This window comes from Dermacentor variabilis, chromosome 8 (assembly GCF_050947875.1).
Source record: "Dermacentor variabilis isolate Ectoservices chromosome 8, ASM5094787v1, whole genome shotgun sequence".
NCBI lineage: Eukaryota > Metazoa > Arthropoda > Arachnida > Ixodida > Ixodidae > Dermacentor > Dermacentor variabilis.
In genome coordinates this window covers 142,151,290-142,164,180 of record NC_134575.1, presented here as the reverse complement: position 1 = coordinate 142,164,180, position 12,891 = coordinate 142,151,290, and the positions used below count along the sequence as shown (strand labels likewise).

The 12,891-nt window shown below is 48.0% G+C and overlaps 1 protein-coding gene and 3 non-coding genes across 5 annotated transcripts in view; 2 read left to right on the top strand and 2 right to left on the bottom strand.

Moving 5' to 3' along the window:
* LOC142590631 (integrator complex subunit 7-like) overlaps positions 1-12,891 on the top strand; it is a 147,703-nt gene that overhangs the window by 120,725 nt on the left and 14,087 nt on the right. For both annotated transcript variants that reach the window (XM_075702980.1, XM_075702981.1), the window contains one exon: positions 6,128-6,325. In XM_075702980.1, the coding sequence (XP_075559095.1) occupies positions 6,128-6,325 (198 nt within the window). The remainder of the gene's footprint in view (positions 1-6,127; positions 6,326-12,891) is intronic.
* On the bottom strand, positions 3,259-3,331 carry TRNAS-CGA (transfer RNA serine (anticodon CGA)). The gene has a single exon. It is a non-coding gene; the product is annotated as a tRNA-Ser (tRNA).
* On the bottom strand, positions 3,726-3,798 carry TRNAL-CAA (transfer RNA leucine (anticodon CAA)). The gene has a single exon. It is a non-coding gene; the product is annotated as a tRNA-Leu (tRNA).
* TRNAS-CGA (transfer RNA serine (anticodon CGA)) lies at positions 4,313-4,385 on the top strand. Its single transcript has one exon. It is a non-coding gene; the product is annotated as a tRNA-Ser (tRNA).

The following is a 12,891-nucleotide window of genomic DNA, read 5'->3' as shown; positions in this document are numbered from 1 at the left end:
TATTAGACATTTTTGCTACTAGAATAGCATATATTTGAGGCATGCGCAAGCAAAAATTTCCTTTACTGTAATTATACCATGTCTGGTCCCATATTTGTTCCTTTGTTACAGCAGGAGAGTACTCCATTGAATGAAAGCATCTTATGTTTATTCAATTTATATTTACAATCAAATCTTTCACTTATTGAATCTGCACAATCATAACATGCCCTTAGTTTTCACAAGTTTGAAGTGCGAAAATAAAGGTGCTCTTGAATGTACTATGCAGACACACACGCATGCGCGTGCACACGCACGCACGCGCACACACACACACACACACACACACACATACACACACAGCCAAACCCACTTCTAACAATACTGGTTTTAACAGTATATCAGTCATAACTATGAGAAGCTGCTGCACTGTCAACTTTTGTATGTCTTGCGTGGTAAAATAACCCGCTTACTACAATGCCCCGATGCTGCATTATTGGTTATAGCGATGAAGTCTGGCTGCTGGGTGTCCGAGCCGAAATGTAGTGAAATGTGAAATTCCTGAAAAGAAAAAAAGAAAAAGAAAAATTCGAGCAGCTGCGCGCTCATTTTCCAGCCATCTCTGCGTCCCTCTATCCCGTCGCCCTTCCACCCCTCCAAACACGAATGGGCTGCGTTCATAGCTCTAAGCCGCATCACCCACCAAAACATGAATGAACCGCGCCAGCTGTGCTGCTGGCATCTTGCTCGTTGGATTCAGCGCAGTTCTGGAAACAGCTTAATTGGTCACGTTCGTCTTTGTTGGTTGTTGGTTGCATCAAAATCATTCCTGACCACGTGGTTTCTCAGCCTCTTTTGACTCACCACTGAAACGGACGATAGCTGATCCGCGCACTGGAAAGTGCTTCTAGGCGATGAAGCGATTGTTGCAAACGTGCTTGCATTGGATGGCAACGGCGATGACGCCAGAAATGACGCGGTAGGGCAGGCTGCCTCAAAGTTGTGCTCACGGGAGGCCCGGCAGACGATTCAGTGCCTCTGGGGCTTCGTTTTTTCGAGGAACTTTCCGCTGTACTACGTGGAGCACCTGGATATCTTGCGAAATGATGTCGGCAAGCTTCGCATAAAGCATGCAAGGCTGACGGACATGTAATGGTTCCAGAGCTTACTTTCGGAAGTGTGGTTGTTTGCTTGAAATCAGGGGTACATTCAGGACTTGATGGCAACCGAAGGTCAGTGGGATGCCTCGCATTGGGCGCTCACAGGAAGGCTACAAATAAAGCTGAGAGTTCTTTCGTGCAAGCCAGTGAGAGGTGTGTAGCGAGATGCTTGTGGCGAGACGCTTGTGGCAATCTCGCCTCAGCGTTTTTCTGGATTTCTCAAGCTGACAGGCTTCTGTGGCAACCTCCCCGCTTTTTAAAAAGCCTCTTTTGGGGCCACCAACGTGATGCCTAAGCGGTGCTCGCATATCACTTGCCGCCCGTGACCCCTCTATGCAGTTGTTATAGCAGTGCCAGTCTTTAACGCCGGCAGCCACGGCTTGTTACATGCGATCAGAGCGCCCAGGAAGCAGTTAGACGAGTGAGCACAATTGGCAGCCAGATGGAGAAAGGTGGTGGGGAGGCGCACTGGCCTCCCTGCCATTATAGTTTTCTGGCATCAGCTCTGCCATTTTGATTTTTTCATGCAACCCGGTTATAACAATTATCGGTTATAACAGTGGAACTTTCATGGCACCTGAATATTGTTATAAGTGGATTCGACTGTCTGTATATCATCTGTCTGTCTGGCATCAGCGTCAGTGGGTTCATGGCGGGTGGCATAGGGAACAGAAGATCCAAAGGTGCGGGAATAAGTGGCGACGTATGTCCGAGGAGGCGGTGGCCATCGGTTGCGGCAGTGACGAGCGACGTGGCCGATGTGACAGCAGTGGAAGCAGATTGGTCTGTCATCAGGGGTACGCCATTCGGACGGTTTGCGGCGAGATGTGGTAGAAAAGGACTGTCGGGGACGAGGAGGGCTGGTAGAGAACTGGGGAACGCTGGGTTGAGATGTCGAACACACGGAATTCAGACCCATGTTCTCAAATTCCTGTCTGACTACGGCCTGAATCATGGCAATCGTGGTTGCTGGTGGATCGGGAGGCGTCGTGGAGAAAGCTGGCGAACAGGCGGCCTCAAGCGCGTGGCGAACAATACGGGTGACGTCGTTACAGGTGGTGGCCTGACGCGGTCGACCCTCACATTTCGACGTAGCAGCGGTGTTGGGTAGCCGTGTGATGTGGTGTGTGATACGGCGGCTCTTGGCTTGTTCAAGGCAATGGCATTCTTTAATGATGGCATCGATTGTCGAGACGTTGCCGAAAACAAGCAAATCGAAAGCGTCGTTGGCGATGCCTTTTAGAACATATGACACTTTATCTGATTCAGACATAGCATCATCAGCTTTGCGGCATAGAGCCAAGACGTTGAAGGTGTTTGAAACGTACGGCTCTGTTGATGTCTGAACACGAGACGCAAGAGCCTTTCTCTCTCTCTCTCTCTCTCTCTCTCTCTCTCTCTCTCTCTCTCTCTCTATATATATATATATATATATATATATATATATATATATATATATATATATATATATATATATATATATATAAACGAGAAGAAAGGGGGTTAACCGAGGGCCCGATTATTATTAGTCATATCATGAGAAGCCAACAAACACTGACACCAAGGACAACATAGGGGAAATTACTTGTGCTTAATAAATGTAATGAAGAAACGATAAATTAATGGAAATTAAAGTGGATGAAAAAACAACTTGCCGCAGGTGGGAACCGAACCCACAACCTTCGCATTTCGCTTGCGATGCTCTACCAATTGAGCTACCGCGGCGCTGTTTCCCCATCCACTTTCTTGGGTATTTATGTGTACTAGTAGAACCCTGGGAGTGTTAGCCAGCGCCATCACTCACAGACCATGGCGGCTGACCTGGAACGTCCTTGTTGCCGCAGGCGTCACGAGAACGTGATCTTTTTGGGTGAAGGCAACTGGTCAAGAAACCCACATATGCTACCTGAAGGCATCAATGTTGCCGGATTCGAGACCCTCGTTATGTAATAAACGAGAAGAAAGGGGGTTAACCGAGGGGCCCGATTATTATTAGTCATATCATGAGAAGCCAACAAACACTGACACCAAGGACAACATAGGGGAAGTTACTTGTGCTTAATAAATGCAATGAAGAAACGATAAATTAATGGAAATTATAGTGGATGAAAAAACAACTTGCCGCAGGTGGGAACCGAACCCACAACCTTCGCATTTCGCGTGCGATGCTCTACCAATTGAGCTACCGCGGCGCTGTTTCCCCATCCACTTTCTTGGGTATTTATGTGTACTAGTAGAACCCTGGGAGTGTTAGCCAGCGCCATCACTCACAGACCATGGCGGCGGACGTGGAACGTCCTTGTTGCCGCAGGCGTCACGAGAATGTGATCTTTTTGGGTGAAGGCAACTGGTCAATAAACCCACATATGCTACCTGAAGGCATCAATGTTGCCGGATTCGAGACCCTCGTTATGTAATAAACGAGAAGAAAGGGGGTTAACCAAGGGGCCCGATTATTATTAGTCATATCATGAGAAGCCAACAAACACTGACACCAAGGACAACATAGGGGAAATTACTTGTGCTTAATAAATGTAATGAAGAAACGATAAATTAATGGAAATTAAAGTGGATGAAAAAACAACTTGCCGCAGGTGGGAACCGAACCCACAACCTTCGCATTTTGCTTGCGATGCTCTACCAATTGAGCTACCGCGGCGCTGTTTCCCCATCCACTTTCTTGGGTATATATGTGTACTAGTAGAACCCTGGGAGTGTTAGCCAGCGCCATCACTCACAGTCCATGGTGGCGGACGTGGAACGTGCTTGTTGCCGCAGGCGTCACGAGAACGTGATCTTTTTGGGTGAAGGCAACTGGTCAATAAACCCACATATGCTACCTGAAGGCATCAATGTTGCCGGATTCGAGACCCTCGTTATGTAATAAACGAGAAGAAAGGGGGTTAACCGAGGGGCTCGATTATTATTAGTCATATCATGAGAAGCCAACAAACACTGACACCAAGGGCAACATAGGGGAAATTACTTGTGCTTAATAAATGTAATGAAGAAACGATAAATTAATGGAAATTAAAGTGGATGAAAAGACAACTTGCCGCAGGTGGGAACTGAACCCACAACCTTCGCATTTCGCGTGCGATGCTCTACCAGGGTTCACTCCCAGGGTTCTACTAGTACACATAAATACCCAAGAAAGTGGATGGGGAAACAGCGCCGCGGTAGCTCAATTGGTAGAGCATCGCACGCGAAATGCGAAGGTTGTGGGTTCGGTTCCCACCTGCGGCAAGTTGTTTCTTTCATCCACTTTAATTTCCATTAATTTATCGTTTCTTCATTACATTTATTAAGCACAAGTAATTTCCCCTATGTTGTCCTTGGTGTCAGTGTTTGTTGGCTTCTCATGATATGACTATATATATATATACATATTAGCATGCTCCCCACGTTTGTGATCACAAAGAAAGTAGACATGCAAAATTCCTTCCTGGAAGCATTTTTTTAGGCAAGCTGTCATAATGAAAGCAGCATGTCATCATCGTCATTTGTGCTTCATTGGTCACAGATGCCAAGCACTCAGGTGTGGTATCTGCTATAGTGATTACATTTAGAGATACTACTACTACTATCACATTCACGAGATCTTACGTGCCCCTGCATTGAACTTGTCGAAGTATGCGGCCGAGAGCATTGCTGGCACTGTGCAAAGATAGCAAGCTTGGCACATCGCCAGAAAGGTTGTCAGCCATATACACTGATGCCTCCTCTGCTCAGTCGCACGAAATTTCTGAAAGTGAGCACAAGATGAACCTACAGCTGCACCCTCAACAACTTTCACAAAAATGTGCTCTGTCGTCATCCTGACACTGCATCTGGCAGCTCTGATGGCAGGCTGTTGCTAAAGCCACAACAGTAGTTTGGTATTCGATTGTGTTGCACCGACAAATTTTGGACCCATTCCTTTGGAAAAAGTATGCGTTAGGTTTGTGTGAATACGGTACTTCTTTATATCCAATTCATTATACCAGTGTTTTTATATAGAGGTTCGACTGGTTAGGTATTTTATTCAATATTCAAAGGCAATTCTTCTGGAATATACAACTTAATTTCTAAAATTTGTTTATGTAATTTTTGCATTGCATAAAGCATTGTATTCTGTAACAGCAATCATCGTTTTGGATAGTACACACATAAGGCAGTGGCATTATTAGGCAGTTGTGCTTTATGTATTTCATTTCTGTTGCACCTGGGGATCACATAGTAAGCTTGTAAGCCATGACCTGACAGGATGGCTGCTCTTTCTTCACAGCAGGCACAGCAAAATGTAGGGCTTGCGTATGTGAAAGTCTGGTGACATTCTTAGCTGGTGTTGGAATTACCCAGCAAGTCACATTCTGTGGTGCATGGTTGCGTGACAGGGCAGATAGTGCACCAAGAAAGCAGGGCCACTGAGTCCACTGATCTCCGTCTCTCTTTTGCTGTGCATCTTCCAAGCATCTTTCTTTCCTGTTAAATCCATTCCACTAGCAACTCTTGCCCCTTACTCAGAACAAACTGTCTTAGCCATTCTTTTGCCTTGGGACATTTCAGGTGCCTTTAATGTAGTGAGACAATTACGATGCTTATGGCCAAACATCTTTCTCCCCTAATTTTCTGCTCCCACATCTTTCCTTCTCTCCACTTTTTTTGTCTGCATTAATATGCAGTAAATGAATCAGTCCATTAGCTGTCTAGTTAGATGTGGCTGAGGTGCCATTATCTTTGTGGTTTCATGCTTTATGGCAAAGCCTGTAGCAGCGCTTGCATGCCTCCATTGACTTGCTGTAGAGCATAAATTGAACAAGGGACAGGGGATAACCAACAAAGATCTTTGTTAAGTTTGTACGCTATACTAAGTCAATGGAGCGCCAACTAGCCTATACCTGTGCATTGCGTACTCCACTATGTGCCAGCATGGTTTTACATGAACATCTCTGCACTGCCGTGTTACGTGATTGTCCCTCGACCCACTGTGCCGTGCTTGTGTGCAGCTGGCTGTGTCGCCCCAGCAGAAAGGAACGGGTGAGCCCTTGTTCTTGGCACAGCAGGCACAGCTGGCACTGCGTGTCGAGGGCGTCGTGCAGCACCGGTCACCACCGGGGTCACCAGCCCGCACCGTCCACAAGGTGCTCGTCTCCCTCACCACCACACCACCCGGCAGGAGCCAGAACGCTGCACCAGACACCAAGGTGAACATCAGCTGCACGATATTGTTTTTCACAATAGCAAATATCTCTAGAAACGCTATGGATACCTTGGTTCTCCTCAAGAAAAGTAGAAAGGTACCTATCAAGAAAGTGGTCAGGCAAGGATGACACAGTTTCTTGAGTGCTATTCACTGCATGCTTAGAAGTAGCATTCAAGCTATCGGACAGGCAAAGATTAGAAGTGAGGATAAACGGCGAGTATCTCAGCAACCTCTGGTTTTCAGATGACATTGTCCTGTTCAGCAACACTGGGGACGAATTGCAACAAATGGCTGATGACCTTAGCCGAGAAAGTGTCAGAGTAGGTTTGAAGAGCAATATGCATACGACAAAGGTAATCTTCATCAGCCTGGCAAGGGAACCAGAATTCATGATTGCTAGTAAGCCTGTAGAGTCTCTGCAGGAATATGTTTATTTTGGGCGGTTACTCATAGGGGACCCAGACCAAAAAAAGGAAATTTACAGGAGAATAAAAATAGATTGGAGAGCGTATGGCAGACATTACCAAATCATGATCGTGAGCTTACCACTGTAGTTGAAAAGAAAAATGTACAGTCATTTTATTCTACCAGGGCCAACATATGGGGCAGTAACTTGGAGGTTGACAAAGAAGTTGAGACTGCAATCAGCAATAGAACAAAAAAATGTTAGGCATAATATTAAGAGGGAAAATGGAGATGGACAGGCCATGTATTGCTTAGGGCAAATGACTGGTGGGCCATTAGAGTTACAAAATGAGTGTCAAGGGGAGGGAAGCGCAGTCGAGGATGGCAGAAAATTAAAGGGACACTAAAGTGAAAAATGATTTCTTCTGCCTCATTAAATTACTGTTCTACAACACCAAAAACACGACTCTTACAACGATAAGACGTTTGGTAAGCCAGAAAAAGCGCAAAAACGAAATACGGGTGGCGACGCCTACGTAAGTTCCCGCACATGGGGGCTGTGATGTCTTAGATTTTGATGGCATCTTCTAGGGCCTGCAAATTATATGTATCGGTACAGATTGACTACACTGTGTTCTAAAGGAACCAAATATTAAACATGGCAAGTTTCAGGAACCTTTATTCAGCCAATGCGGCCCAAATGCCAAAACATGCTTTGGAATCCCTGACGTCACGCTGACGTACCGGCACTGGGGTTTCGGAGCGAAATTCAAATACTGATACTTGGACCTTCATTTTCTCATCTAATAATCAAACTATTTTTTTTTTAATGACTGCCTGCAGGGTTCTGAAACAATGCTATCATTAGTCTAAATTGATTTATTGTTTTGCTTTAGTGTCCCTTTAAGTGCGGTGATGAAGTTAGGAAATGTGCGGGCATGACTTGGAATCGGCTAGCGCAAGACAGGGGTGATTGGAGATCGGTGGAAGAGGCCTTCGTTCTGAAGAGGACGTAGACAGAAGAGCCTCATTCATATGCTTAGGGAAAAGATGGTAGAAAAAACCTGCTAGTCGGGAAAATGCATGTTCTGAAGTAGCTGAAAAGTTTGCAGACTATACTGTAGTTGCCACCTACGTAATGCAAAGCATTGTGCGAATGCAGGTGGGCACAACTGGCCCAAGACGAGCGTCATTCTTGCATCTTTGGCATGCTTACGTTTGCGTTCCTCAGTTTGAGCCTGGATATGCAGCTCATTTGAGCGGAGCATTTTGGCGGGAAGTTTTGATGTGTCCACTCGGCGTGAATTGTAGCAGCACAAAACGCCGACACATGAGCTGACGGTGCTCGAGCGACCCAAGACGCATCTTGTTGTTTTCCCTTGCATAGTGTTTCAAGACGACGACGGGAAACTGAAATGAAGTCGTGCTGCTGGGCGACGCTGGAATACGATGCCGCCAGAGTGAAAAACGAGGCTCTATTTTCATTGCCTGCAGCAAGGAACAGCCGCGGATTTGGGCAAAAAATGTGCAGCACGCTTCCAACGGCACTTTTCACAACAGGGTTGGCAGCGATAGCTGTGAATGCAACATGTGACGGCCCGCAAGGAGACTTGCTGGTACTGGAATAGGAAACTGAGTGTGCGCCGACGTTTTCACTCGACTCGGGTGGGCGAGTACTGCAGGGAAGCTGCTTTTGCAGTAGCACGCAGGCGGCTACTGCACTCAATTGCCCGTGCTACACGTATTTTCTTGTTTACATGGAATCTAGCGGCTGGGACACGTACATTCGAATCTCGATAATTCAAACTTGAAGGGGCCCGAAAATTTGTCCGAACTAAAAGTAGTCCAAATTAAAAGGAGGACTTGTTGTTGAAGTACTTGTGCACCACAGCACGACGCACAAACGGTGCAAGTTGTGAAATATTGCGGCGTGCAAGCACACAGCGAGCGAGGACCACAATACTGCCCACGCTGACTAACGCTCGCTTCCCGATAACGCCAGATAATGAAACTTAAGGCAGCAAGCTAAGCTGACGGCGAGCCAGCGCGGAGGTGGGCGCGCGCGGAGACCACTAAAGGTAAGGGAGTTACTTAGGAGTTGATAGGCAGTGTGTGGGGAGCGCAGTTGCAAGAAGGGCGGGAGGGAAGCAGATTTGCTTTCCTGCTAGCTTGATGGATGGCACTAATAACCTCTGCCACCTAAGTGCCCTTACTGCCATGGTGCAGTTGCCGAGGCAGGACTGGGCCTCCACCGTTGCTTCCCTCTGCATGCTCACATGCTTTTCTTTCATCTGCCGATAGGATGGCGCTGCATTTACGTTCTTTGTCCCACATTCTTAATGTGTCATGTCTTATGAAGATGACGAAGTTGTTGCCACTGATCATAATCATGTTGGTGTGCTCTCTTCTGTTGCAGTGTTGTCGTGTGCTAAAGATAAGGAGAATGAGGTACTGGGTGTCGCGTTCGCGTCCTTGTATTCAGGGTTCACCTTGTACAGAATTGGATGTGGCGCACTGTCTCCGAAAACCTTTCCATTGACATGTCTCGGTTTAGACTTGTCATTGTAAAAGAAAGTCCCTGTTTGGCCCAAAAGGCGAAGCATCGGTTGTGATAGCAAGCAAATTAGTGGACAGCTATACGAAGCAAGGATAGTATTTTTATTGGCCGTATAAACTTGTAAACATAGGCATACCAACTAAATTAGCAACCATGATGTCACGCATGCACAAGCGAACATGAACACATCTCACTTGACGACCGCAGAAACTCGATCGCTGTCAAAATACTGGCGTGAGCAAATGCGGGAGCAGCAGCGAGCGAAGTGACATTCATGCTGTCTATCGTTTCAATGAAAAGTGAGCGCCAAGAATACACAGAACACACAAAGCTACAAGCCACCGACGCACCGAGGCTCTGCCTGTAACGCAGATCGCTCTCAAGATATGGCTGCGCGACTGCACGCTGCCGCCACATGCGAAGTTGTAGCTGAAGTAGAACCCCCCTCGGTGCCTCACAATGTTGGGTGCCTCGCGCACGGCGAAAGATGGCGCGTTTCCTCCCCGCTCCGTCTCTTTCGCACGGGCGAGGTTGAGCCCCGATCGTGGGCTCCCCTCGCAAATTCTCACTCGCACATATAGCATAGGGTGCGCATAGGGTGACAATGTATCGCCCTTAGATTTTATAGGGTCTCTCCCAAGCTTTTCCTGCATGGTGGGGTCAGAGCAATGCTGGTTAGGGGCGCCGCCGCATGATTTGGGGTGCTGCTGAGAGCGTTGCCAGGGCACGGTACGTTCATATTAAGCGTGGCAAATGCTTGGACATTCAAATTGCCAGGCATTTGCTAATTTTCTAAGTTTTAATTAACGAGATTCAACTGTATTATACAATTGTAGTTTGGCGATGCACTGAACGTTGATGCTGAGAGAGCATGTTATCCGGGATCATAACAATTACAGTAAAACCTTGTTATAATGAAGCAATCGTGATTCCCCTTAAAATTCCAGTAGATGCCCATGCATTGAAAACCTCGCTTTAATGAAGCTAAAATTTTCTTGCAATGAGTATAACAAATCTTTTTTACAGCGCAGCACTTTGGTGCCCGTTCCTGTGTTTCATGACACCGTTGACCATCGCCGTAACCAGCTCCATAGCCGGGGCCAGCGCGCTGCTATAGCTGCGCGTGTTCCTGGCACCATCTCTCGCGCATGGTGCGAGTCTTGCTCTTTTCGCTCCTCCTCCAATGCCAACCCTGTGCGGCGGCAATCAGAGCGCCGGCTCGGTGGTGCTGATCTCGACGATGTGCTGCTGCCCAAGTTGAAACGCATAGCTGCCATTCGCCACTGCGTGTACCCCTTCCCCTCCCCCCTCCTCCGTGGCGGTCACCGCATGAGAACGCGCAGTGTTCTCCGGTTGCCGAAGCACTGGCTCGGTATCAGCAAATCGCGGTGCGCACTTCCCAAGCCGAAACGCTGAGCCACCTTCAGTTACTTGCTAGCGGCGTCAGCGGCATCGGTCAGTCACTGCCATCTCTTCGCTGCGCAATGTTCCTATGCGCCTGTCTGCTGCCTCCCGTGACCTCCCGATAAGCGAGGCAGTTGCGCCAAGCTGTGTGAAACTGGTGGACTCACCTGCTCTTCCGCTGCTTGCGTGGGGCGGCGCTGACTGAACTTTTATTGTTGCTTGTCGTTGCCTGCGTGCACATAAAGGATATCAGTGTTTTAATCGGTTCGTTCGTGCGAGTTCCGCCGCCAGAAAGGAGATGGACGATGGCAACGGCAAATAGAAGCGCAAAATGATAACAATTCAGCAGAAGGTAGCTGTGCTGAAAGCCGTCGAGTCTGATGTGAAAAAGAAAAAAGTGGCCGAAGATTTCGGCATAGCGTTGAGCATGCTGTCGACGATTTTGAGCAGCAGAGAAGCTGTCAGTGGTGCTGTCACTGGTGCTGGCGTAAAAGGCGACAGAAAGAAGCTGCGAGCCCCCACTTTAGAAGCTGTAGAGAAGGCGGCCTTCAAGTGGTTTTGGACGCAAGAGTGAGCGGCACTCCTGTGAGTGGGGCACTGTTGCAGCGCAAAGCGATGGACTTTGCGTGCATCATGGTGCACGACAATTACGTGGCGAGTGTCGGCTGGCTGCAGCGCTTCGAGGAGCGGCACAACATCGTCAGCAGGGCTGTCAGCGAGGAAGCGCAGTCTGTCAACCACGAAGCTGCAGTGGTGTGGGTGGAGACAAACGTTGGATAGCTGCTAGAAAAATACAGTGCCAAGGATTTGTTCAGTGCAGATGAGACCACCCTGTTCTACCACATGCTGCCACAAAAAACCTTGGCCCTCAAAAGTGAATGCTGCCAGGGCGGTAAGCAGAGCAAGGTCCACGTGACCGTGTTGTTTTGTGCCAATATAGATGGGTCGGAAAAGGTGCTGGCCCTTGTGATTGGCAAAAGTGTGTCACCATGATTTTTTAAAGGCAAACAAAAGCTCCGTGACCATGTTTGTGCCAACATGGATAGATCAGAAAAGGTGCCTGCCTTGTGGTCGGCAAAAGTGCATCACCACAATGCTTTAAAGGCAAACAAAAGCTCCAAATGAGTTATGAGTTCAACCATAAGGCTTGGATGACGAGAGGAAGCTGCGGGAGTGGGATGAGCGGCTCAGCAAGCAGAACTGGACAATATGCCTCGTATGCCTCATACTGGACAACTGCGTGGCCCACCACACTGCCTCTGTGCTCAAGAACATTGAGCTAAGCTTCTTGCCGCCAAACTGCACTGCAGTTGTGCAACTCCTCAACCAAGGAGTTATAAACTTTAAGTCAGGCTACCGCAAGTGTGGGATCAACTGGATTCTGCTCAATATGAGCATGAAGCTCGAGTCCACGATCGACTTGTACATAGTGATCAAGATGCTACAGGCTGCTTGGATGGCTGTACCGGCAAGCATGATCACCAATTGCTTCCGGCATGCCTCATTTGGCGTCAGCAGCGGCGGTTACAGCGAAGCTCTCGGTGCTGCCGCCAATGAGGGTGCCGTGGGTGACCGAGGCCTAGTGTCGTGGGACCCTCTCAGTGACGCCGGCGTCGTGCCCGACTGCGACACCTTCTGCAAGTACGTCAGTGCCCATGCTGACACGGTGACAAACAAAAAGCTGACGGAGGTAGAAATTGTGCTCGCAGTGACAGGTGTGCCTAATGACGACAGTGACAAATGTGTCGACGACAGCCCAGAGCCTAATATTGGCGAACCCAACGTACCGATGCCAGCACAAGCGCTAGATGCAGCAGACCTGCTGCGCCGCTTCTTTGGCACTCACAATGACGGTGAGGACGAACTCGAAATAGCGGCTGCAGCTGAAAAAGCCAACATTTGCCTGAAGAAGACACGGCAAAAATATATCAAGGACTTCTTTCTTCGAAGTGAGCCACCAGCTGGTGTGCTGTTGATCGGTCAGTGATGAGCCATTTGGTGTGAATAAAGTAGCAGTTCCGTGCTGTTCTTCCTTTCTCGCTTGTTTTTTATTTTTCATGCGACGGCTATTATTCTTTCTCGCGTGGCAGGCTGCTGTGAGATTTCGTAGTCAGTACATCCTCTCTTGCTTGCTAATTGTGGATAGAAATGAATGGTGGCTATAAAGAACTAATGGTTATAGCAAAGTAATTGCGACCCCC